At 41.4% G+C, this 25,031-nt stretch overlaps 12 protein-coding genes across 12 annotated transcripts; 5 read left to right on the plus strand and 7 right to left on the minus strand.

The window, feature by feature from the left end:
* Positions 1 to 8: 8 nt before the first annotated feature.
* PAS_chr4_0176 (Hypothetical protein) lies at positions 9 to 1,904 on the minus strand (the record flags this gene model as incomplete). The annotated part of the gene is made up of 1 exon (XM_002493535.1): positions 9 to 1,904. The coding sequence occupies one exon, from the start codon at positions 1,902 to 1,904 to the stop codon at positions 9 to 11; it is 1,896 nt and encodes a 631-aa protein (XP_002493580.1).
* Positions 1,905 to 2,383: 479 nt separating this feature from the next.
* Positions 2,384 to 3,133, plus strand: PAS_chr4_0922 (uncharacterized protein; the record flags this gene model as incomplete). Its single annotated transcript, XM_002493536.1, has 1 exon — positions 2,384 to 3,133. One exon carries the CDS (start codon positions 2,384 to 2,386, stop codon positions 3,131 to 3,133), a length of 750 nt encoding a protein of 249 aa, XP_002493581.1.
* A 329-nt stretch (positions 3,134 to 3,462) lies between these two features.
* On the plus strand, positions 3,463 to 5,058 carry PAS_chr4_0177 (Non-essential protein of unknown function; the record flags this gene model as incomplete). The annotated part of the gene is made up of 1 exon (XM_002493537.1): positions 3,463 to 5,058. The coding sequence occupies one exon, from the start codon at positions 3,463 to 3,465 to the stop codon at positions 5,056 to 5,058; it is 1,596 nt and encodes a 531-aa protein (XP_002493582.1).
* On the minus strand, positions 5,055 to 6,911 carry PAS_chr4_0178 (Dihydrouridine synthase; the record flags this gene model as incomplete). Its single annotated transcript, XM_002493538.1, has 1 exon — positions 5,055 to 6,911. The coding sequence occupies one exon, from the start codon at positions 6,909 to 6,911 to the stop codon at positions 5,055 to 5,057; it is 1,857 nt and encodes a 618-aa protein (XP_002493583.1).
* A 226-nt stretch (positions 6,912 to 7,137) lies between these two features.
* Positions 7,138 to 8,196, plus strand: PAS_chr4_0179 (Dihydrouridine synthase; the record flags this gene model as incomplete). The annotated part of the gene is made up of 1 exon (XM_002493539.1): positions 7,138 to 8,196. One exon carries the CDS (start codon positions 7,138 to 7,140, stop codon positions 8,194 to 8,196), a length of 1,059 nt encoding a protein of 352 aa, XP_002493584.1.
* A 627-nt stretch (positions 8,197 to 8,823) lies between these two features.
* PAS_chr4_0180 (60S ribosomal protein L31) lies at positions 8,824 to 9,177 on the minus strand (the record flags this gene model as incomplete). The annotated part of the gene is made up of 1 exon (XM_002493540.1): positions 8,824 to 9,177. One exon carries the CDS (start codon positions 9,175 to 9,177, stop codon positions 8,824 to 8,826), a length of 354 nt encoding a protein of 117 aa, XP_002493585.1.
* A 313-nt stretch (positions 9,178 to 9,490) lies between these two features.
* PAS_chr4_0923 (uncharacterized protein) lies at positions 9,491 to 10,495 on the plus strand (the record flags this gene model as incomplete). The annotated part of the gene is made up of 1 exon (XM_002493541.1): positions 9,491 to 10,495. The coding sequence occupies one exon, from the start codon at positions 9,491 to 9,493 to the stop codon at positions 10,493 to 10,495; it is 1,005 nt and encodes a 334-aa protein (XP_002493586.1).
* A 373-nt stretch (positions 10,496 to 10,868) lies between these two features.
* On the plus strand, positions 10,869 to 11,552 carry PAS_chr4_0181 (High-affinity copper transporter of the plasma membrane; the record flags this gene model as incomplete). Its single annotated transcript, XM_002493542.1, has 1 exon — positions 10,869 to 11,552. One exon carries the CDS (start codon positions 10,869 to 10,871, stop codon positions 11,550 to 11,552), a length of 684 nt encoding a protein of 227 aa, XP_002493587.1.
* A 96-nt stretch (positions 11,553 to 11,648) lies between these two features.
* PAS_chr4_0182 (uncharacterized protein) lies at positions 11,649 to 12,653 on the minus strand (the record flags this gene model as incomplete). The annotated part of the gene is made up of 1 exon (XM_002493543.1): positions 11,649 to 12,653. One exon carries the CDS (start codon positions 12,651 to 12,653, stop codon positions 11,649 to 11,651), a length of 1,005 nt encoding a protein of 334 aa, XP_002493588.1.
* Positions 12,654 to 15,459: 2,806 nt separating this feature from the next.
* Positions 15,460 to 17,313, minus strand: PAS_chr4_0184 (uncharacterized protein; the record flags this gene model as incomplete). The annotated part of the gene is made up of 1 exon (XM_002493544.1): positions 15,460 to 17,313. The coding sequence occupies one exon, from the start codon at positions 17,311 to 17,313 to the stop codon at positions 15,460 to 15,462; it is 1,854 nt and encodes a 617-aa protein (XP_002493589.1).
* An 873-nt stretch (positions 17,314 to 18,186) lies between these two features.
* PAS_chr4_0185 (uncharacterized protein) lies at positions 18,187 to 19,275 on the minus strand (the record flags this gene model as incomplete). The annotated part of the gene is made up of 1 exon (XM_002493545.1): positions 18,187 to 19,275. One exon carries the CDS (start codon positions 19,273 to 19,275, stop codon positions 18,187 to 18,189), a length of 1,089 nt encoding a protein of 362 aa, XP_002493590.1.
* Positions 19,276 to 19,508: 233 nt separating this feature from the next.
* On the minus strand, positions 19,509 to 23,567 carry PAS_chr4_0186 (Plasma membrane ATP-binding cassette (ABC) transporter; the record flags this gene model as incomplete). The annotated part of the gene is made up of 1 exon (XM_002493546.1): positions 19,509 to 23,567. One exon carries the CDS (start codon positions 23,565 to 23,567, stop codon positions 19,509 to 19,511), a length of 4,059 nt encoding a protein of 1,352 aa, XP_002493591.1.
* Positions 23,568 to 25,031: the final 1,464 nt, after the last annotated feature.

Consider the following 25,031-nt stretch of genomic DNA (forward strand, 5'->3'; position numbering starts at 1 on the left):
AGCTAAACTCATACTGCTATAAAGTGATCATCCATAGAATCGACCGAATCGTCGTATCCTGTGCTCAAACACACATTTTTGGGAAATAGTCCAAAAACCTTTTGAGTCACCTGAAAATATTTCTGTTGCTCTGAAATAGGTATGTCAGACCACTCAGCATCAATTTCCGGGATGATCTGGCGGTAAAGACTAAACAATTGTTGTGGGAGCATAGGCTCATCTGCATCTTGAGCTAATTCTTCCAGTAGTTCCACCGCTGGAGAAAGATATGTCTTTTTCAGTTTCAACTCTGAAGTCCACTTTGGAGAACTTAAATTATCTGATATCTTGAACGCTGGTTTATCATTTTCCTTCAAGAAAGATGCTGTAGTCTTAGAAAGTTTCAATATTTGGTCCCCTGAAGATGACGATGATGTTGAAGAGGTATTGGTATGTTTTGGCTGTAGAATTCTGTCTGATTGATTGGACTTTGGAGAGTTCTTCCGAAAGTTTGATTCCTTTAAAACCTTAAAGGATGGCTCTTTCATCGTTTGTATTGGAGTTCGGAGTGGAGAATCGGGTAAATTAATTGAGGATTTGGTTTCGTCACTTTTTGGATCTTGCTTGGTAGCAGTATCTGTGGATCCAGCTTCATCATCCTTAAGTTCAGCACTTTTGAACTCTTTTTTTGGAGATTCAGGAGTTTCCACTAACTTGTTGGCCTCCTCTGTGAAAAAACTGGCCAGTTTTTTAACTGTGCCCTTTGGAATACCTGATTTGGTCAACGGTATTTCTTCCAATTCTTGCATCCAACTTCCTTCATAGTACTCGCCCAGGTAATGTCTTTGAGTGTTTGGTGTCAGTTTCCGTTCTCTTAGTATTGGAGAGTACTCATAAGTAGCTCTCTTAGTGTCGGGTAAACTTGTGAGATAATTGTCTTTTGTGCTTCGTGGAAGTTCTCTCCATTTCGATTCTCCTCGCTCCCATAGCTGCCAGAGCGTAATGTTGGGCCCCATTTCTGCAAAGATAGCCTGTTCGTTGTCCTTGATAAACTTTCCCATAGGGGATGAATTCAATTTGTTCATAAACTTGGTGATTACCTCATTCTTGTGTTTACCCAAACTTGAGTAATACTGATCAACAGCACTATCTAAAAGACTTTCTTTGGCTTCGAAATCAGAGATTGGTTCCTTTAAGCTTGCTAGTTGTTTTGAAGTTTTTATAGAATCGTCTTCAATGAATGGAGATTTACTATTGGTGTTGATATTGTTGGGCCATTGTGTTTCGGGCTCTTCTTGAAAAGAATGCCTAAGGATCTTCTTAATATCTCCAATGTAGGGGACAATAAGTTCACCGTTAGAGTCATCCTCGTTGAGGTACTTGCCTGCTTCCTTAATTTTCCATAACAATGAAGCTTTTCTGTTGACTATATTTTGGGGAGTACATGGAGGTTCAACTTTACTATGTTGGGTGGGATTTCGAGTGGGTGTTGATGGAGACGAGTTTGCAGAAGAAGCCGTAGAAGGAGTTTGAGGGGATTTTTTAACTTGAAACTTTTCGGATCTTCTCAGTGGGCTTTCTGAAGATCCTCTGTTAAAACCCTCAGCTTTATTAAGACAACATCTAGGCTCCTCTTCGGGTAGAGCTCCCGCACCGAACTTCTCCACTGAATTCCAAAAGTCAACGTCTATTGATCCTATAATACCCTTCATTATGTTGGTGTCATCCTTGAAACCCATCCAAATATCATGGGATGGTGCGCCAAAATCGATGCTTAGGGGTCTGGGTTTGTTGCTGTATCGTTTCAATTTGCGAAACATTTCTGGTATAGATGGATGCTGATGGCTAGTGGAAGCTAATTTGATCTTTTCTTTATCTCGTTCTTTGTGGGATTGCACAGACACAAACTCCTGAATTCCCCTCATAGAGAGGTATATAAATAGGGGAGATGTGGACATGATGCAATTCTTGACAGCAAATGACGGGTCAGATTTGCTGTTGTGATGTGATGATTTTGATGTTTACAATTTACTTCGAAAACCTGCTTAATATGGGGTCGCGACACAATCTTTGTTGTGAGCTACGATTTCAGAATCTTCCCCAGGTTTCCAGATTGGGAATGAGATACAGGATCACTTTGAGTTACTCTCTCTTTATTACTTTTAAAATTAAACTACAAGACAGAATTACTAGGTAACAGCATGTCAGCAAGCACGGGCTTGTTTCGCCTCAGAGAATCCGAATGATTCGGATAATCTTATGCTGATCACAGCATTGGTTTGAACGGCATAGTAGTTCGGATTATCTTCTGATCACATGACCAGGTTCCAACAGAAGAACTGGATCTTTGCCCAATCTCTAATATAATAGCCGATATCCCTTTTATATGTGTTCTGACTAAGTAATGACAACAAAAGATTTGCTATACAAGAAATTTGTCCTTTTCGGTGACTCCATCACCCAGAGAACCTTTGACCAGTATATTCTAGGCGGGGACCCCTCCCGATTGGATTACTCGCTGGGTGCCCAACTAACATCAATTTACAATAGGAAGCTTCAAGTGTTGAACCGAGGATTTTCAGGCTATAACACCGAACATGCCCGCCATATTCTTCCTGAACTTTTAAGGATAGAGCACGATGAAAGTAACAGTAAGGTTGAACTGATGTGGATCTTCTTTGGTTCCAACGACGCTGTTGAAAAGGGTTTACAAAAGGTTGAGTTGGAAAGATATGAGCAGAACTTAAATTTCCTAACTCAATTGGCGTTGGATCGTGGAATCAAAGTTATTCTTATTACTCCAGGAGTAGTGGACGATTCTGTGCTTTCTCAGAGAGATCCTGAATGGAAAGATGGTCATTTTCGAACTACAACAAGGAACAAGATGTACGCTGCAGCCGTGAAAAGGGTCGGCAAGCACTTTAATGTTCCCGTTCTGGATTTGCTTTCCGCATTAGAAACACACGGAAACTTTGAACAATTGCTGGTAGATGGTTTACATTTCCTTGGAAAGGCTTACCAAATTCTATTCAGAGAGCTACTGAATCTCATTGAGACCGAGTACCCAGAACTTCATCCAGACAAATTACCGATGAAACTTCCTTATTGGAGAGACATCGATTCATCTGACATCGAAGGAAGTTTGAACGGCTGAGTCGTAAAATCTCGGGCACTATTTTTAACTTTCCAGATGAGCCGAGTTATTACGATTTTCTTTATGCTCAATCTTCCATTTTAGTTAATTTAGACGAAATCAAATACACTCTAAAACAACACTCATTTCATCTTTCAGTCCACCCAAAATCTACCGTCTGTCTAGGCTACGATCCTCCACTTTTTTGCCATTCCCCGGTAAGTTATCTATCCGTTCCTGAATCAGGTGCATCTCGCGAACCACAACTCCGGAAGAATTGAAATTTCTTAAGTATAAGGAATCTGCCTGGTCACCTCACATTCTTAGTACCCAATGTCACTGTTACCAAAATGTTGAAGCTGGGTTCTGTAATATACTCAGCTGTGAAGCCAATCTTCAAGATATACATGATCATGGGGTGCGGGTTTTACTTCGCCCGCAAGAACGTACTATCAGTGGATACTGGTAAGAATATTTCTGATATGATTATAACTCTAATCTTGCCCTGTCTTGCGTTCAGCAAGATCGTCAACAATATTGACAACTCAGACATCAAGGAAATTGGTATTATAGTACTAGCAAGTGTTGTGTTGTACGGCTTTGGATATTTGGGTTCCTTTTTTGTCTCGTTGTTGCCATTTTTCCCCAAAGGCCGATGTGAAGGAACATGCCTTTCTGTAGGAGGATTCCCCAATATTAGTGACCTTCCAATCGCTTATATTCAGACACTTTCTTCGGGATTGGTATTTTCCGAAGCGGAAGGAGAAAAAGGGGTTGCATACATTTGCATTTTTCTTGCTGTCCAACTGATATGCCAGTTTAACTTAGGAGGCTATCGGTTGATTCAACGAGACTTCAAAAATTTCACTCCTACAGATACAGCCTCTTTATCTGGAACTGAAGGCGATCATAAGTTTGAGGAAGTTAAAAGCATCACTCCCTCCAAGACTCAGACCCGAAATAGCGTATCACTACCACCCACGCTTAGGCCAATGCCAACTATTCAAGATGAGCAGTCAATTGATTCCCAAATTGATCCCAGCGTGACAAGCAATAGTGATGAACTATCCAGCACGTCAGCTTATGCAGAACCACAGAATCCAGCTCCCCTGGTTCGTGAGAACACAAGTGATATTCATCGCAGAGGCTCAATCATCTCCAGAAGTAACAGGTCTCAAACCTCGTTGGTATCTAACTTGGAGCTTCGATCCATGCCCTCACAGAATTTAAGAGATTTGGTCAAATACTATTCGCATGCAGAAGAGGATGCGACTGGACCCATGGAGAGGCCACCTGTTGATGCAGAGTCAAACCAGCCAGCTAGTAAATCTACATGGCATCAGTTCCTTCATGGGTTCAAGAAATTCCTATTTGAGCTTATAGATAACTGTCGTAGGCCTGCTTCCATTGGAATCATCGCTGCCATTATCATCTCTATGATTCCCTGGGTTAGAGCATTATTCGTTCTGAATGACCAGGCTTTCGTGGATAACGCTCCTGATCAGCTCCCACCATTATCATTTGTAATGGATTTTGTTAATTACATTGCAGATGCTTGCGTTCCTCTTGGTTTACTAATGTTGGGTGCGACAATAGCACGTTTGCAGTTTAATGGTTTACCCAAAGGCCTCTGGAAAGTTCCATTGCTGCTGACTATTCTCAGACTTATAATATTGCCTATATTAGGTGTGCTGGTACTAACCAAATGGCAACACAACGGATGGTTTGATGACAACAAAATTCTTGAATTTGTTTGTGCAATCAATTTTGGGTTGCCTCCGGCAACATCACTAATTTACCTCTGTGCATTTTATACTCCTCCAGGCTATCCGCATACGATACAAGTGGACATTTTAGCATTGTGTTACATATTCCATTATTCTGCTATAGTGATCAGTTTACCATTTTTGACTACTTATGTTCTCAAAGTATCCTTGAAGCTTTAACTCTTATAGGAGTTACTGCGATGTTTAGGAGTGAAGCTGAATCCCTCAGTAGTAGGTCCCAAAAACATTTCTGTGATTTTAATCCAATCACGATAATCTGGGGATCCCAACAGGGTCTCCAACTCATTTCGACCTTTCCAAGTCGGAGGTCTTTGATTCAATTTGGGAGGTAATCTCTCCATAATTCCCACAGGAACATATCTGTGAGTAAAAGACATGAACTCACACATGAATCTTCGAGCGGTATTTACACCATAATCATCTGATCCCCAATGTTGGAGTGCAAATTTAGAATATTGCTCCAACAATGCCAATCTTTCGGTAGCAGACTTATCGATATATTGTTCAGAATTGATCTCTTCGAAAATCCATGGTTTTATTAGAGCACCACGAGCAACCATGACACTGTCGATGTTTGGATCGCTCACGGCTTTATGCCAGTCTTCATGAGTGAAACAATCACCATTTCCCACAAAATATATAGGGTCTCTATCTGATTGCTCTTTATCATCTAGTTGATTGTGATTGTAGTCCCTGACAACTTGACCGACTTTACTTATGTAACTCCAGTCGGCTTCTTTGGTGTATCTTTGTTGTCTAGTTCTTCCGTGTAAAGTAACACATCCAATATCTCCTTCTTCGCATACCCTTTTGACCAAGTTTTCGGCCAATGGGTGGTTGTCTCTGGTTCCAATACGCAACTTGAAGGTGACCGGAATTTCACCACTACAATAGTTCATTCCCTTAAGCACTCTCAATAATTTGGGTGGTTGCTCCATGAGAGCAGACCCTTGTCCCTGTCTATAAAGTAAGTCAATTGGGCACCCACAATTCAAGTTGATCTCTGATACCTGTGGCGTAAGTTTGGCAATTGCCTCTGCGGCCTTCGCACCGGTCCAATGTTTTGAAGTTGCAATTTGAACACCAAACCCTGGATACTCTGATGAATGAGCCTTCGGAAGAGCCCATTCTGAATTAGTTCCTTGAATAAGAGGTAGGGATAAAGCCATCTCTGAGTATGTTATATCCGCTCCCAAAGTCTTCATCAAACGACGGTATGGCAAGTTACCAACAGTGGTCAATGGAGACACAATTTTGGCATTCTTTACGTTTAGCTTCTTCTTCTCTGAAACCTTGAACGGAGGCTCTACATAGTTGTTTGCATTTTCTTTTTGCAGTTCCTGTTTTGTCTTGTCATGGACTTGAACTTTGGAGTCTAGAAAAAGGATCATTTTATCGGCAGTATCAAACTGAAACTTCTTCCGAGAAAGGTCCGTTTTGGCGTTTTGAGAAATGTGATTGACCTCATAGTCTACCTTGGAAACTTTATCACACAAAATTTCATCTTTGATAAGCTTTCCCGACTTGTAATGAGAAGATAACCACCGGCATTTCAATCCATTGGGACAGTATCCAATGGCAGCAAACACGGGACAAACACCTTGCACGTCTTGTGGTTTCGAATTCAAATACTCCTCTATATTATGGGTAAATCTACAAGCGTCTGCACCGAAACGACATTCTTTTGGTGTTTCAGGGTCAACCAATGAAGGACAGAGTTTCACAGCTTCTTTTGTCTGTTTCAAATCTCTATCCTTATTTTGGCCTCGCTTCTTCTTTGATTTCTTGGCTTGGGGCTTCTCTGAACCGTTTAATCGGTCCAGTGAGCTTTCTTCGTCGGCATATACTACCTGCTTATCGGTGGAAACTAGAAATTCTTTCTTGATCGGTGTAACACCTTTGGCGAAATGGTCATGATCATGTACTGGCTTCGAGTCATTGGAGGGCTGTTCGATGTGAACCTTCTTTGTAGTGTCTTGCAGAGATTCCTCGGCCGTTCTTTTATCTGACATTGTGTGTTCGAAAGATCAAGTCCAGCCTCCTCAAATCTATGGAGAAGTTATTCTTTTTTTTTATCAAACAGCATTAGAAAACTTTTCATAGAGAAGAATATGCACGATTGAACAGATAAGCGGCTGACGGTTGCTGTACTAACATCCATTAGAGCGCCGCGCGGCTCAAAATTTTTTTTCTTTCTCAAAGCTAATTCATCAGCTTACAGCTTCAAAGTTCACACCTATGAATAAGGAGCCAGACGACATGAACAATGTCGTGGAGTCCATAAGGATGCTGAGTATACGGCCCAAGAGCAAGCAACCCATAGAAATCATCAGGAATAGTACCAAACCTGTCACGATTGCCGGTCCCATGGTCAGATATTCAAAGCTTCCCTTTAGAGAACTTGTCAGGTTTTATAATGTTGACCTGGTGTACACCCCAATGATTCTAGCCCGAGAATTTGTTCGAAATAAGGTTGCACGTTACAGTGATTTCACAACCAACATTAGGGATACTCCAACGATAGTACAGATTGGGTGCAACAACAGCGTGGATTTACTGAGAATGGTTGATATGATTCATTCATACGTGGATGGGATAAGTTTAAACTGCGGGTGTCCGATAAAAGAGCAAGTAAGAGAAGGAATTGGGGCTGCACTGATGACAGAACCGGAAAAAGTCAGTCAAATGGTCAGGGTGGTCAAGGAAAAGTATGGGGATTCCGTTTGCATCGAAACTAAGATTCGAATACACAACGATATTCAAGAGACAATACGGTTTGTTAAGCAAGTCCAAGACGCTGGAGTAGACTACATAACGGTGCATGGAAGAACTAAAACTACAAGGTCTTCTAAGCCGGTGGATTTGGAGAGTATAAGAATAATTAAAGAGGTAGCAAGAGTCCCTGTCATTGCCAATGGTGACTGCGTTGACGTGAAATCGTTTGAGCACATCTTAGATGTAACCAAATGTGACGGAGTAATGTCTGTCCGCGGCTTACTAGAAAATCCCTCTTTGTTTTCAGGATACAACAAGACAACTTGGGGTTGCGTGGAGAGATTTTTCAGTCTCAGTATGCATTATGGCTTGCCATTTCGGATTATTCAACATCATCTCAGTTGCATGACTTCACAGATATTTACAAAGAAAGAGCACCTACAATTGAACCAGTGCAATAATATGATCGAGTTGTTGGATTTCTTTGATAGAGATTTTGAACTAAAGAGAATGGGTGAAAACGGATTTGGAGAGGACGTTGAGGTCAGGCGGAGAAACCCTGAAGGGATTGTTGGAACCTAGCAAGTCAATCGAGCAAAGCACAAAAAAAAATTTGGTAAGAAAACTTCCTCACCTTAATTTCTACGGCAGACAAACCTTAACCAATGGGTGTACAAGTATAGATATACTGTGTACCTTTGGAAGTTGAATACTATGATGATGATCTATATTATAAACCGAGTGTGAGCAGCGTCAAGTCTGACCGTTATGGTAAGGCTGTTGTGATGATTGGTTTTTCTGTCATAGTTACACTGAGTATTCGTTTTTCAGAATTGGATAAGGATTAGTTGCAGTGATATTTTAGATTGGTGATAATGAAATGGTTGATGACAATGCTTATGATCTTGAATTAAGTGTAGTAACGATAACGAATTTGGGTTTCAAATCTCTGGACACTACATACTAGTAGACTTGCTCAATTCAATGAATTGAACGATACGCAGCCATACACACTTGCTGCTTAGCAGTGTGTGACCGTAACAACGACTACGTGCAACCTCAGCTCTGCTACACGTAACCGTCATCTTCATCCCCTCCAACCTGGCAAGAATTCTACAAAATCACGCCCTTCCAAGAATTCAATTAGACCAAAAGTTCCCTACATTGTTTCACATCTAGAAAAATTACTTTGCGTACATAACACCATATTTACTCTTCGTCGTCCTCCTCAATTACAACAGTCTCCAAACCCTTGACGGTTGGGACGTTGACGGGCTCGACGTAAGAGAACAACTTGTACTTGGCATCCTCATCTTCATTTCTCTTTCTGGAAATTCTGAGTCTCATTCTGAAAGGAACTCCCTTGATACCTCTCTTCCACACAGCCATGTTCAGCTTAGGATCCAGTCTGACGTCTTCAGTTCCCATGTGTAGTTTGGCAAATTTCTTGATCTCCTTGACGGCCTTTGGAGCACGCTTCTTGAACTGAACACCAAACAATCTCTTGTGGAGGTTAATGGTGTACTCACGGGTCACCACGTCGTTTAAACCTGCGGAAGCCATTTTTGATGTAGTTGTCTGTGTATCTTAAGAACAGAAAATGTAAGGTAACGGAAGGTTTAGACTTTTTTTCACTATTTCCTTGGTGTATGGGTGACTAGTCGGTAGTGTTTCGCGGATTGCATACTTTTCACTGGTAGGATCCTTTTATGTGACTGGGGAAATGTGTCCCCCAAAAACATGCACGTGATTTATATTAGGGGTTACAACACAGCTGTTTTGAACAATGCTTACGTCATCAGTCTACAAGGTCTGCCCCCATCGTGTCTTCTATGCCCAGGCAAGATAGCAAGCGACATCACCTCCTACAAGTTGCATGTCAAACATAGAACTACCGCCCATTTCCTTCATCAATGATAGTTTGCCTCAAAACAAGGTTGACACAAAGACAAACATATTGCCTCATCCCGCTGTTCTAGGGATCGATCGTCGCAAACAAAGCTTGTCTGAATCAGGCAGCCTTGCACCAATAATAGACATCTTGGATCGTAACAATAGCCCTGCATCCAGCAGCAAGGATACGCAGATACAAATATCAAAGGAGAGAAAGGTTCTGGAATTTGGAAACGACGTGGATGTGGACAATTCATCCATATTTCGTGATATTCAAGAACTTGGCTTTCCCAGAAAGCATCTCGGTTTCGTAGTGTACAATCAGCTGCCAACTGTCAATAATGTAACCCATCAACTATCAATCCCATACTATCCGAATGTTGCAGAGGACAATAACAAGGTATATCCACTTTTACCACCCAATTTGACTGACTATATCAACTGTACCATAGATGTGAGAATACCTTATTTTCAAACCGTAAACAATCAAAACGTTAAAATCAGACAGTTGTGGGGAACTGATCTATACACTGACGATAGTGATGTAGTTGCCATGTGTTATCATGATGGGATTCTACTGGGCAAAGCTCCTTTCGATACAAAGATTATTGATCAACATGTCGTAGAAATGAAAGAAAGGTATAATTTAGAATTACACGATAAGAGCAGTGAATATATCGTGAAGACACCTGGAAATCAAAAAAATCCCAAGTCGATCATCAAGATAGCAGATGGGGATGCCACAGACCTTATCGTGACTCTGTTAATATTGCCAACATTAACGCATTATCAAGGTGCGTTTCAAAACAACTACAACTCCCGCACCTTCAATAATAGTCACAATGGGGCGACCATATCCATCTATGAAGTGAAATATGTTCCATTAAATTCCATTTACAAAGACCTACGGTCAAAGCTCCCAGAAGAACTAGATGTTGCGCAAGTCGTTAATGAAGTGGATTTCTTCTCTCAGAGTGTCAAGGTTTGATAAGGAGCATTTAATCTTGGATGTCAGATAGCATATAGAATGAATTTTTTTAGTCCATCATTGATTTTCTTTTGATTGGGCAAGTATTGCTATCCCTTTTTGAGTTAATATTCATGCGTAATGAGCATTTAACCTCCCTTGACGCATCTATGAACCAGAAATGTTAATCAGTAATAGCTCATTCCTGAAAACCACTTATTTTAAGGGTCTATCTCACTTATTCTCCATTAGGAAGTCCACCCTAATTTGCTCGTTTTTTTTCGTTTGGGAGATATTGCTCGTATTATCGAATGAGCAAATATATAGGCTGATGGTATTTAAATACCTGAATTGTCCTCTAAGCATTGGCACTCAAGTTCAATAGACACATAAAATGACAACATACTTCAGACACGCTGGCCATGATCATTCGGAAACTTCTTCCACCGCTGTTGATTTAATGATGTCGATGAGCACGACCACCGGGTCGGCGACTAGTACAGAGACTGGAATGAGTGACATGACTGGTATGAGTGATATGAGCGACTCAAGTAGCCACATGGGAATGAACATGTACTTTACTACCAGCTATTTGAGATACCCTGTCATTTTCAGGGACTTGAAGGCTTCAAACAAAGGTGCAGCATTTGGTATCTTTTGTGTCTTGTTCTTCGCTGCATTTTTCTTGAAGGGCTTATTCTTCCTGAGTGCTTACTTGGAACAGAAAGTATTCCACAATGTTCAAAACTCTGTGATTATTCAAGAAGTTGACAATTGCGCCTGTGACGACGATTCCGACCCCGAGAAAGTGTTGACTGAAAAAACAAAGAATCCCCACGTTTTACGACAAATCTTCTTTCCTCCTGTCGGTGAACTGGGTAAAGATTTCATTCGTTTAATAATTGCGTTCGTCTCTGCTATGTTTGGATATGCACTGATGTTGGCAGTGATGACTTTCTCTTTGGTTTATTTCTTTGCTGTTGTTCTTGGAATAGCCTTTGGAGAGGTCTTTTTCAACAGAGTGGGTATTGTTCTCGGTACCAATAAGAACAGTGCACTTTGTGGTGATCTACATTGAATTCTTGTTTATAGGAACAAATCAGTATGGAGTAAAAAGTAATGTTATTAGTGGTGATAATAGTTAGAGCGAATACAAATCAAATTACTTGGCAATTCATTCGGTGAATCTAGCGTCTTCAGCGTCGTCTTCATCTTCTGGAAGTGCGTCCAGCTGGTCAACTAACTCGGACAATGACTCAGAGACAGACTTGTAGTAATTGAGGCGAATCTTAGTGAATACCTTCAATAGGTTGATCGAATCAGTTGGTTGCAACAATTTCTTCAAAGACTCGACGGCAACCTCTGTGGAATGTACCAGCTCATCCTCAGCCAGTTCGAGTTTCTTTTCCATCTCTGCAGGAACTTCAGCAGTATCATCACCAGCTTGAGCTTTCTTGATCTCAGCACGTATAGTGTCAAATGTCAATCTGGAAGTCTCAACATTGCGTCTATGCTTCGTGGTCTCGGTGAAACTGTGTTCCAGGACGTAACGAATCTTGTTATTGAACTCATTAATGATCAGTTTGTCCTGTTCCAGACGCTTGTCACCAATTCGGTATTCAGTGTCAGCGAGCTTCAACAAAGCTTGAGTCAATGAAGACTCTTGATCGTTCTGGGACTTTAGGAGGTTGTCGTTGCTGGCAGTTACAACCTTGGATAGCGAGTGCGAAAAAGTCTTAGGATACTGGTTGCCAGCAGGTGCTATCAACACTGCTTCAGCTTCAGCAGTGGTGGTAGCATGGCTCAATCCTTGGATCTTCTCTCCAATTGTTTTTGTCACGTCAAATACGCTCTCCTTCAGATTAGGAGGGTAATCATAACTTTCAATCTCGTATTGGCTGGTAATAGCAAGAATTTTCTTGTAAACGATTCTCAAAGCATCGGCTTTCTTTTCCAAGTCGATGTATTCTTCTGGTAAAGCGCTGATGTCGTCAATCTGTCCCAGTTTCTCCTGGAGTGATCTCTGAGTTCTTTTGAAGATTGGAGATAAGTTTTGGTTCAAGGAGGTGGCTTCCTTAGACACATTCTGGATTCCTTCCTGGATCTGCTGACCCAATTGCTGGGAGGTCTGTTGCAACGACTGGCCGAAGGATTGCAATGAAGGGAATTTGAAAGACATATTGGAGTGATGATAGAGAGAGTAGAGAAGAAGGAATTATAGCGGGCTCGACTTGTCGCGTTTGAAGGTCAGTCTCCTCGGAGACGAACTGAAATGAGCTGAGGCTGAGGCTGTTAAGACGCTGGTGCATAATAATACTTTAGAATTATATATTCATCTTCTACCCAGCAGATGATTCCAGTCCATGGTCGAATATAGGCTGGTAATTAAATATTATTAAAACCAATTTTGTCAAGATCAAGGTTAATCAATAGAGAGTGGAAACTGAGAGATCCAAAATGAAATACATGTAGTTTATCTGGCATTGAAATTTGACAAATTAAATACTAGACAGCAAAGACAACTAACTACAAGCAAATCCTAACAGAACCACATCGTATAACTGCAAATGCATTGAGTCAACGTGCATAGAACGGAGAGACAATCGGGGAAAGATATTCTCCACAAGATGCCATCTAGGAGATACATGTAATTCCATTACTTACAGAAACCTGAAATCAATAACCCATACAAACAACTTAAAACTAAACAGTAACAATGACACCTTAGTGCTTGATCTTATCGATCAACTTCTTGATCCCTGACTTATCATGTTCCTGATGTTGCTGGTTGTCGGGGTCCAGTGTCGAATTTTTGACATGTTCAGGTGCATCCTTGGGAATGTGTTTACCACCAGTATTTCTGTTGCCCTGAAAATCACCCATAGCATATCTTCCTTCTAGATCATGAGTTGGCTGATCATTTTGGTAACCGGAGGCGGAGTAAATAATTTCTTCCTCAACAACTTTAGATTTTTGGTCTCCGCCAACTCTGCTATTGTCAACCGAATGGCCCGCTGGAATTGTTTGATTACCGCCAGTGCTGACTCCAGCTGGACTAGTTTTTTCGTCGTTGCCCTTTGGATAAACAACAGTTGGATCAGAGTCCAGTTTTGTCTGATGTAGGCGAGAAGTATCTTGAGTGTTGCGATTGTCATGTGAATCGTTGATATTCACATCCGCTACTCCTCTGGTGGCAGATTCAACACCCTTGTTACTTCCATGAGTGTTGTGCAAACGTTTCTGCTCCTCAAATGTGGTTCCTTTTTGTGGAGATTGAGGGGGGCTATTCTTTTCCTTTCTCAAAAACTTGCCTAATCCTTTGAAGGACCCCGAACCGGCAGAGCTCCTACGTTGTTCGTTGGATTGATCATGGCCTTGGGTCTGAGGTTGACTCTGGGTGTGAGATGCCTGTCCTCCAACAAATGCCTCGTTGTGAGTATGTTTGACTGAAGACGAGGAAGAATCTTGTCCATTGTGGTGGCCATAAGGCTCAGCATCTCTGGTGGAAGCGGAAGCATCTTTTTCCTTGTTATCGGAGTGTTTGAAGGTGTTTGACAATCTTCGACCAATACCAAACAACCCTCCACTTTTGGACTCTTTCTCATCATGGTGATGATCTTTTTTTAAGTCGTGGCTTTTGTTATCATGGCGATCCTGTTTCGACTCAGCACTGATGCCCTGATGATGATGATCCTTCCTCAGCTCAGAGCTAGTGGTGTCGTTACGCCCCTGGTCCTTTCTAGAGGAAGCGGCAGCTGCTGCTGCAGCTGCTGCACCACTAGTAGCACCCACACCAACTAATCCCTCTCTGTTTTGCGAAGGTTGATCAGAAGATTTGCTGCGTCCTGAAANGTTTTTCTTTGGTGCCTTGCCTTCCCTGCTCCGACGAAGCGTGCCCCAGCTTTTGTGATTTGTCGGTTCCAGAGTATCTTTGGTCAGCTGTGCCTGGAATATGGACGCCAGTTCCTACACCACTTTCAGCAGCTGATCTCTTATCTTGGTAGTCAGAGTTGGGGTTGTTACCACTACTCGGTTGAGAACCCTTAGTGCCAGGTACGTGTACGTTGGCATCAATATTGGACTCCGGTAGAGAAGTTCCGCCTCTTGGTTTGTCGTCAATAACACCTCTCTCAGAAATAAAAGACTTGGTGCTAGTATCACCAGTTTTCCACGATCCTGGGGTCTCGGCTTGCGAGCCTCTGCCAGTTCCAAGTTGTGAGCCCTCACTGTTTCCTGATTGACCGGTAATTGCAGATATAGCTTGGTTCAAGAACCCTCCCCCCGATTTTTCGGAGGTATCATTATCATCACGGACATTGGAATTGGTGGTTATCTGAGTTTTGTCAATCGAAACGTTTCTTCCAGCTCCTCCTCTAACATGGCTATACTCGGTCTGGTTTTGTTGAACGGTACCACCTGGGTTAGAGATACGGGTGGTTCCTGAATAAAATTCGGAGTTGATATCTCTTGGCACGTCAGGATTGTTCTGCTGATTACCAGTGTTGGTATTCCCAGTGTGGCCTGTGTTTGGGTTAAGATTTCCCTGTGCTTTGTTGTCGTGAAATATGTCAGTCATGTTTCAGTTGGACGATTTGCTAAAGATGGAAGGAAAGCAAACTTATCCTTTATATAGCTCGATCCTGAAAACTCAAAATACACTGTCTTGCTATTTCCATTTATAGAGTTGCTTTCAGTTGCTTTTTACTCACTCCCTAGTTACGAAAATCTGGGGTAACGTGAAATCGAGAAATATACACAACCACGAGGACAATGTTGTACAACTATGTTATGTGTTAGAGTGGAATCTGGGAATCTTTCCAGTTTCAGAATTATATTCTCCTACTTAGTCCAGTGATACAACTGCATTGCTTAATATTTAGTAAATCGCCCCCTATTATTAAATGTTTCAAAAAAAAAACGCAAAAACAAAACGTAAATAGCAACCAAGTAGCAGAGGGGCCCTTCCTTGGATGAAAAATCCCAAGCTAGAGTTCTGGACTTGCAGGGAGCTCGGGTACCCTTAACGATTCTGAATCATTGAGTTCTGGCTCAATAAAGGGCTCTGACGGTAAGAGAGCATTCTCCTGTATTTGAAGTATTTGCTTTTCTGTTAATCCTGATTGACCTGGAACGGATGGATACTGTTCGTCTGCCAATGATGAATAAATTGGACTGTCCTCTATTGGTTCTGGGTATGAGTATGGATACTCTTCAAGAGGTGGAGGCTGAGTATAATGGTGTCTAGAATCGGTAACCTCGTATTGCCTGTTTGGTCTTATTGCTGTTGTTGATTCGAAAGCAACTCCTTCTTGAATGTCTCCAGGACTATTTTGCATTGACGAAGCTTGAGATCGGGCTCTTGAGGCACGTTCGACTCTTCTATATGTACCAATTACCACTTCGCTATTCAAGGTGATGACATCCCGGAGCCTTTTCAACTTGTCAACGTTGAATATGTTGGAATTATTAGTATTTGACGAATAATTGGTAGATGATTGTTTCACAGAGTACACCTTCACTGGTGAATCTTCATTATTGTCGGACGTTGGCGTCGGAATAGACGAAGTTCCTAATAAGGAATTATCCGACATATCTGGACCTTCATTCTCGTCTATGCTTTCATTATTCAGAGAGTGTGAATAGGACACTATATCATTGATATTCTCATCATCAATAAGATGTTTGGTATCGGTAGGTGAAAACTTAGTCTTTCCCAAAAAGACTTTCAAAGAATTGGTTGTTGATAGGTTCACCACACATTCTACGGAGTATTGGAAACTGACTAATGGACAGCCAATGATACTTGGAAAGACATCAGCAGGAATTTTTAGAGACGTGCTAACTTCACCGGTATGCAAATTAGGATCTGTAACTAAAGGGAGAATTGCTTGAGATAAGTCCTTTCTAAACGTTTGGACTGCGCCTTCAGGCCCAAAATCAAACTTGCAGACTCGTATCAAAGTGACAATGATCCCATTTGAGTTTTGAATATATTTTGTATGTTGTAATTTTATTTTCACTGGAATAGACTCCCCTGGGAGGTATCCCAAGTGCGGGTATTCCACGGACAACTTGATACTCTTGGATGAGGTCTTTTTTGGTAAATCGTCCACGGTTTGGGAAAAATCCGGCGTTAAATTCGATTCATCTGCTGCATTCATTCCTTGACTGTTGTTTGATTGATCTGAAACTACCGAGGAGGCCGAAGACTTGATTCTGTGTAGTCGTCTCGTAGGGGATTTTACCACCAAAGTCTTAGGCTTTAACGCGGGTAATCTTGCTACGTTAATTGGTTTTACTATGTTGATGAATTTCTCACACACTAGGATGTTTGAATTGTTGATATTGGAAGCCAATGAGAGAAGACTAAACGTGGACTTGTCTCCTACGGCACATTTGAGGCCGTATCGAATGGAACCTTTCTCAAAACTGATGCTCGTAAAAACATTTCTTTTGGGTAGTTTAACAATAAATGGAAACCGGTGTTCACCTTTCGAAAGTCCGTTTGACAACCCACTATTTGTGTTACTCTGTTGGTCTCCATACAAACTGATGGTGTGATCAAATAGTGTTATGTTCTTGGATATTCCACGAAGCGTCGAAGCACGCGTTGGGTTTTTTATCTTTACGGTGCCACTAAGAGACAAAGTGACAACCAGGTTAACCAAATCACGATCCAATACTAAGGCTATGCTGCCCTTAACTTCATCACCGGGATGGTATGATCTATGTGGCTCGTCCAAAGTGATGTAAAACTCTCGTATACTACGAAAATCCAACTTCAGACTTTTCAGAAGTCTGTTCTTGTTGGGTAGTAGGCTATTAGCTGCTCTTCTCATCTGGGGTTGTGTTCATACGGTGGTTCACTGGAAAAGGAATGATATCCGGAACACTCCGTACGATGCTTAGCAATGGACCAAAAATAAACGACCAGTGTTTTCAAAAAAAAAAAGGAAAAGACAGGTAATTTGAAAGGACTGCCTGAATCTCTAAAGATGATAGCACAGAAAATGGGAATCTGGATGACAATGCAATAAGAATATCACTAGGATACTTTCACAGTGTTTTATGGTGCTGTATCTTTTCTTTTGGATCGAAGATTAGAGTATGAGGAGGTGTGCTAGCGCACTTTTCGCTAAACTCACCGGGAGCTTTTAACGGCTAGAGCAAATATAGCGTACCCCCGTACTGCAAGATTTTGGAACGAATAGAAAAATCTCTGGGCCGATATTTGGCTGTAACTGATTGAGACCTATCAGCTGTTGGAGTTTAGGCCTTTCAAGACATGTGGCAATTCTAAAAAACAAGGTTGTTACAATGTTTCCACCATTGCGAATGTGGGGTGACAATAGTTTACTAGGTTGGGAGAAGTTTTTGGCTCTTCAAGTCCTCAACATCATTTTACGAGCAACTGGGCTGGAAACCGTTTGATTTCTTTTGGTTCCAGATGTCTAATTATGGCAGGTTGCTACCAGAGTCCAATGTATTATCTCCCGACCCCGAAATCTGGATCCATAGAACAATGTGAGTGATAAAATCGAGTACCAAAAAAAGCTTGTTTTCATGCCTAATTGGGAGATCATTTTTAAGGTAAGCGCCACCTTAGAACATTCCTACAAATGCAAAGAAATTTTGAAATTCGGTTTTATCTGTTCACGATATAGGTTATTAATGTACACTATTAAAACTAAACGAAGATTATCTACGATAAATTAGTTGAAGGTCTTCTTTTGACCTTGGAAACCACTGTTAACAGGAGCACTGTTGGCACCAGATCCAAAAGAACGGTCACCAGAGAATCCACCACGTCCTCCGCGGAATCCTCCACGACCACCACGTCCACCTCTTCCACCACGTCCACCGGAGGCGGAAGGGTCTCTTGGGGTAGAGTAGTCCAATCTGATTGGTCTGTTGTCAACGTACTCACCGTTCAAGGCCTCCAAAGCACCCGTAGCCTCGTCAACTGAAGAGAATTGGACGTATCCGAAACCCTTTGGTTGCTCAGTCTCTGGGTGAGTTGGAATTCTAACACTAGTGACGTTTCCATGCTTACTGAAAAGCTCGAACAGAGTGTCTCTGTCGGCTTGGAATGAAAGGTTACCCAAAAACAATGTGTCTGAAGGTGGAGATCTCTTGTCTCCGTATTGGCTGGCTCTATCGTTGTTTCTGGCGGCTGGGGCGGCTGGCTTTGAGTTGGACATGTCCACATTAATAGGTCTTCCATCGATCTCCTTACCCTGCATCTCTTCTAAGGCTTTCTCGGCGCTGGCTTTGTTGTCAAAGTCTACGTAACCATATCCACGCGATCTTCCCGTAGCTCTCTCCATCATAACTCTGGCTCCCACAACTCCTCCAATGTGCTCGAACTCCTTCTTCAACCATTCGTCATCAATAGACCATGACAGTCTTCCGACGAACAGCGTAGTGATCTCTTCGGTCTTGGCTTTCTTAGCTGGCTCTTCTTCGGACTCCTCGGCAGAACGTTTAGCGGACTTCTCATCTTCCTTCTCAGACTCAGACTCGGACTCGGACTCGGACTCAGATCCAGACTCGGCGGCTTCCTCTTTCTTATCGGACTCGGCTTCAGACTCAGACTCGGACTCGGACTCGGACTCGGACGAATTGGCTTCCTTCTTAGACTCTTTCACACTTTCCTCTTCAGATTCTGATTCAGAACCAGAAGACTCTGATGAGGAACCAGAAGAAGATTCAGAAGAGGATGACTCCTGCTTCTTGGACTTCTTCTCTCCCTTCGATGCCTTAGCGGCGGACTTGGACGAAACTTTGCTAGATTTGGCCATTATATATCAATTGGTAAAATAAATCTAATAGAACAGAAAGAGAAAGGAGCCTTATACTACTTTTTATAGCTCCTTGAAAAAATTTTATTTTTTCCCTTGCGAAAAAGAAACTTTGTACCGGGTAACGCCAAGATAAAGTGGGACCTGCTTATCAAGCATTTGTCAGGGACTTAGGGTCAAATTATGATAGAAGCTGAATGTCCATTAAAATATTATGCCGTTTTTTATACAATTCATGATCTATTGTCGAAGTCATGTTCCATGATGTTGGCTTTTTCACACATGGCTCGAAAGATTCCACTGGATTTGTGGTACAATCGCCATGGAGTATCGAATTCTGCGACTTGACCAGCCTCAAGCACGAGAATTCTATCATAGTTCACAATTGTCTTCAGCCTATGAGCAATGCAGAGGATACTGCATTTGTTAAACTCTCTCACAATCGCAGATTGAATTTTCGCATCTGTTTTGTAATCAACAGAGGAGGTCGCTTCATCTAGAATTAAGATCTTCGAGTCTCTCACGATGGCTCTGGCTAATGCTATAAGTTGTCTCTCACCAAGAGAAAAGTTGCTCCCTTCATCTTCTACTACTTGATCCAGATGAAACTTGTGAAGCTCCTCTTGGCCCTTTTTCTTTTGAAGTTTAACCTGTTCCAATTCAGACGATGACTCGACAATTCCACTCTTGAGCAGAGCTGCCCATAGAACATCATCTTCTTTCTCACCAAACGGATCTAAGTTCTTTCTAATAGTACCTTTGAACAGTACAGGATCCTGTGGAATTATTGATAAGTTGCTTCTCAAATCATACAAGTTAAGCGTCGAGATGTCTACGTCATCTATGACAATTTGTCCTCCAGCCAGCTCGTTGATTCTGTAAAGAGCTGTCATGATTGAAGATTTTCCTGCACCTGTTCTACCACAGATACCAACTCTAAAACGACTCGGAATATGAATGTTGATGTTTTTCAGGACCAGAGGGAGTCCTGGTCTGTACCGAAGGGATACATCCTTAAAGTCAATGACACCATTCTCAGGCCATGTGCTAGGGGGACTTGGTCGTGATGGAGAGTCATACGATGCCTCTTGAGGAAGGTTATACGAATACTCATATAGCCTTTCCACAGAATTCATATTATTTTCTAATTGAGTAATTGATCGAATCAAAAGGGACATTTGACCAACGATTTGGAAAAGATAGGTCACCAGAAGACCAACGGAAGATGGCCCGATATCAAACTGCCTTGTCACACAGAGCATGGTAATCAAAAATGCAAACCCAGCTCCTATAGTGTCCAAAATGACGGCCAGCCATCTTTGCGCAACATTAGTAATGAAACTAGCCTCATTCATATTATTCAGTAAAAGGTCGTTCTTTGATATAAAGCTATCTTCTCTTTGGTAAGATTTGATAGTATGCATTCCATTCAGAACTTCATTAACATGACTGAAGACAAATGATCTCTGAATAGATTCAATTCTCTTGACTTCCCTAGCGGTTGCCTGGTAAAAAGAACAAATAAGTAAGAATAATAGGAACAAGAAAGGAAGAGCTATCGCAAACCACGGTAAGTATGCAATACACATGATCAACACACCTATGACGTTTGCAGACGGGTATACCACCATTCTAAACTGTTCACCGATTTCATTATCCAGTGTGTCCGTATCCTTTGTAAACCTATTGATTATCTGGCCAATAGGAGTAGTATCCAAGTAGGACATTGGAACATGTAAAAATCTCTTCATTGCTGCAATATTCAATTTCGTAGATGCTTTATTGGTCAAGTATGCAATCAAAGTATACTCAGTGGTCACAGTTATCATGGACAGAAATGTGAACATAATGTAGATACCAATATAGATTCCCTCACTTAGATGTGAAAACCTATTAGAAGTCCAAAATGACAGCCAGACATTGGTAAATAATTGGCAGAATGTTGTCACAGCCACAACTAGAATAAACATGGGTGAAAACAGTTTTCCAAACACTCCAGAACCCATTGAAATATACGTCTTGTAAACGTCAATTGGGATTCCATTTATGGCACGCTGCTCTTTCTTCATTAGTTTCCCATCATTGATGTCGTGAAATCTTGGTAATTTTTCTTCAATGGTCAGAGTTGTCGATTTGATCAGTTTCAGTTCTTTCTCCTCGTCCTTGGACTCGGATGACTCTGAGTTAAAAACCATCAAATTGGTGAAATTTTGATTTCTAGCGGAGAGTTCTTCAAACGTTCCTACGTCGATCGTTCCGTCTCCATTGAGGAAACATATCCGGTCTGCAGTGCTGATTAAAGACAGCTGATGCGTTGCTAATATTCTAGTTTTATCGTGCAGTAATCCCATAATACAATTGTCCATTATATGCTTACCAACTCGAGCATCTACTGCACTCAAAACATCATCCATTAACAGAATATCCCTATCATTGTAGACAGCTCTTGCAAGATTAATTCTGGCCTTTTGACCCCCGCTGAGAGTGATCCCTCTCTCTCCAACCTCAGTTATATCTCCATGATCTAGCATATCCAGATCTTGAGTCAATGCACAGCATTTAATGACTTCCCAGTACTTGGTCTCGTCGAATGGCTGTCCAAAAACAATATTCTCTCTTATAGTAGTATTTTGGATCCATGGTTCGCCACAGAGCAATAATGACCCCTGGTGGCTAACTGAGCCAGACTCTCTCTTCATCTGGCCGCTTAATGCTGCTAACAGCGAAGATTTACCGGTTCCAATAAGACCCGTTATCACTAGAAACTCTCCTTTTTTCACTTCCAAGTTGATATTCTTCAATCTTGAGAAAGCTTTATTATTCTCTGTCGTCTTGTGATCAATGGCAACTGTGTCATCTTCGTTCTCAAAAGTTTCCCAATAGAAGGTTCCGTTCTTTGCTTGAAGAGCCACATCCGTCTTCAAAGTTTCTTGTTCGTCGTATAGATGAGCCTCAGGGGCTTGCAAAAAATTACAAACTCGCTTTAAACCTAGCAGAGCGTCTGCAGATAGGAACAAACACATTGGTAACAAGAACACAATCATCGACAATACGTTGAACAAACTCAAAGAAGAAAAGATCTCTGCAGGGGTACGATCTCTAGAGACCGCGTGTGCAACCACAAATGCCAACATAGAACTCAAAGCTGGGGTACTTACGGCCAATGCAGTAAGTGAGTTTCTGATTGCATGCATCCTGAAAGTGTATTTCATTTCAGTCGTTCTTGCGTTAGTAAGAGAGCTGAAATAAGAATTTTCCCAGGAGTAGAACTTTACAAATTTGAGATAATTGGCAAGTTCTTTGATGTGAGAAACTCTCTTATCAGTAGATCCCATGATCTTTATTCTTATCTTTATAATTAAGGGAATGGCAGAGAAAACAATGACGAGACAAAGAAAAAACATTCCCAATCCAGCCAATGCAGAGACACCGATGTTGATTATCAACAACGTTATTGCAATTGCCATTGTAACGGGGATTGTCATCATGAAAGGAGAAAAAGTGAAAGCCAGTTCAAGACGAGAAAGATCTGTTCCCAACATGGAATTGATCTTGGCAATTGGGTAATTATGTTCAGCAACACCATCCAGTCGGAAAGATTTCTCCAAAACCATTTTATTGAGGACAGAATAGAGGACTTGTCCACATAAAGTTGAGTAATAAAGACTATGATTTAGGCAAATACCGGGTACTATAATCAGAAATGAAGCACCCAAAGCGTAACCTACACCCTTTCCAATCCCAGGTTCAACTCCAACCGATTTTAAGGAAACGTATTTGATCAGCTCTTTGGTAAGCAGAGGTGCAAGCGTAGTCCCACAGTCAAATATTATTTTGAAACCGATGGCGTAAAAGTAGTAGACTCCAATGGTTTTGAAAAGTGGCTTCATGAATGTTGTCAACTTCATTGGTTCATTTGGAGATGCCCTCTTGTCAACTTCCTTTTGATAGACTTTTTTGAATTTATCAGCGAGGGCTTCCACTTTCAGAGAACGTTCCAGGTAGTACAAATCATTAGGAAAAATAGTTCTGACGTACCCTGTTTTAAGCAGTGGAACAACCCACCAGAAGAAGATTCTGCTGATAAACGCTGGAACCCATTGATGATACGGTATGTCAGAAAATTGAACTCCGGCAGGGTAGGGCTTCCTTTCTTGATCGGTGGGAAGTGGCGGTATAGTACTTGGAAGGAGGAAAGAAAACAAACGTTTCTGCCTAGCCATCTCAGGGAGGATCTGCTTCTCCAAAGAGGCAGAATCGTCCTCTTTACTCGAAGAATTAAGAGAGCTCATGGGTGGCAAAAGAAAGCACCTTCGGAATTATAATTGAATAAATATCAAACTTTCTTTTAGGTAATTTTCTCGATAATGCTTTTTAGCAATGCACGGACAATGCAAGACGTCGGAGATATACATTGACCAGTTCCAATTTTGATTTAAAATGCATTTGGTAGGACCAAATTGAAATTGTAGGAACAATTTTCAGCCACATACTAGTGCTCCGCAATATTTTTTGCAGGACATTTTTCATCTCAATCTTTCTTGATCCTTGCTGGTCAGTATCAGTGACAGTTTCTCTGATTACTAATAATACACGGCTTTAGGTGACGATTTGCTCAAGCCTCGAAATTTTACAAAACCCAAAAGGGGAAAAACCGAGATGTTTTTCAGTCAATAGATAACCTTACTCTTAACTAGAAGTTCGCAGAGGAAGACAAAAGAAAGTAATAAAATGAACGCAGTGTTAGAGTGACAAAAAGGATAACGGAAGGGAAGGGTGATGAATGGAAGATACCTGAACTGGAATTACGAGTATACCTAACAGGTTTCTAGAGTTCATCCTTCCTAGCTGAAGGGTAATTTTACAAAATACTGCAGAAAAGACTTTAAGCAAAACATTGTAAGGGACTAGCCTTTTTTCTTTAATTCAGTCAACATGTAATGACCTTCCGATCGATAGGCTTGCACTAGTTAGGTATTCCACTTGTTACATTCACCAGTCGATGTTTTACACCTTTGAAGAGATGAATCATCGTCCCCAGTAGGCCTCCTGAAAGTGGTTTCTGGCCGTTTGATAGCCGAATATATGCATGAATAATGTATGCTAGGGGGATACACTAAGGTGGGGAGTAAAACACAACAGTAATAGGTGTGGGCAAATGTCAGTTATATGATAGTCCAAATTAGTCAAGAAACTATTGAGACCAACATTTTCAACCTGCCTTCCCCTAGACTGCTTAGCTCTCTTGTCGTTATACGTGAATCTTTTTTGCACATGTAACTCAATGTACCTCCTTTGAATCCAAAGGGTGACTCTTCCCTATTTTGCCATAATCCTGAGTAATATAGTCTTTCCCAACGGTCCAAGGCGTTGAGCCAAATGCCCTTGATGTGACGTCCAATATTCTCTTGAAGATTGTAGCACATCTGCAACATTTCCTCTGTGAAATCACAAAACTTGTCACTAACGCGCTTCACTACCTTTTCATTCGTTAATACTATTTCTCTTTCAAACTAAGCTCCGCATGAACCATTTTTCAATGTGAAGAAATGCAGATACAGTCCAGCCTACAAATATGTCAAAACTGCAGGCAAAACATTTCACAGCTGTGGGCGTCAGATCTAAGTTATCTCCGTTGAGATCTCTTGGCAAAAATATTGTTTCGTGTCACATGATTTGATGTACTCCACCCACCCAGAGCGAAATTATTAATCTATGCTCGCTTTGTCAGATACCAAGACTGCCAGAAATCTTTC

This window comes from Komagataella phaffii, chromosome 4, assembly GCF_000027005.1.
Source record: "Komagataella phaffii GS115 chromosome 4, complete sequence".
Classification (NCBI taxonomy): Eukaryota; Fungi; Ascomycota; class Pichiomycetes; order Pichiales; family Pichiaceae; genus Komagataella; species Komagataella phaffii.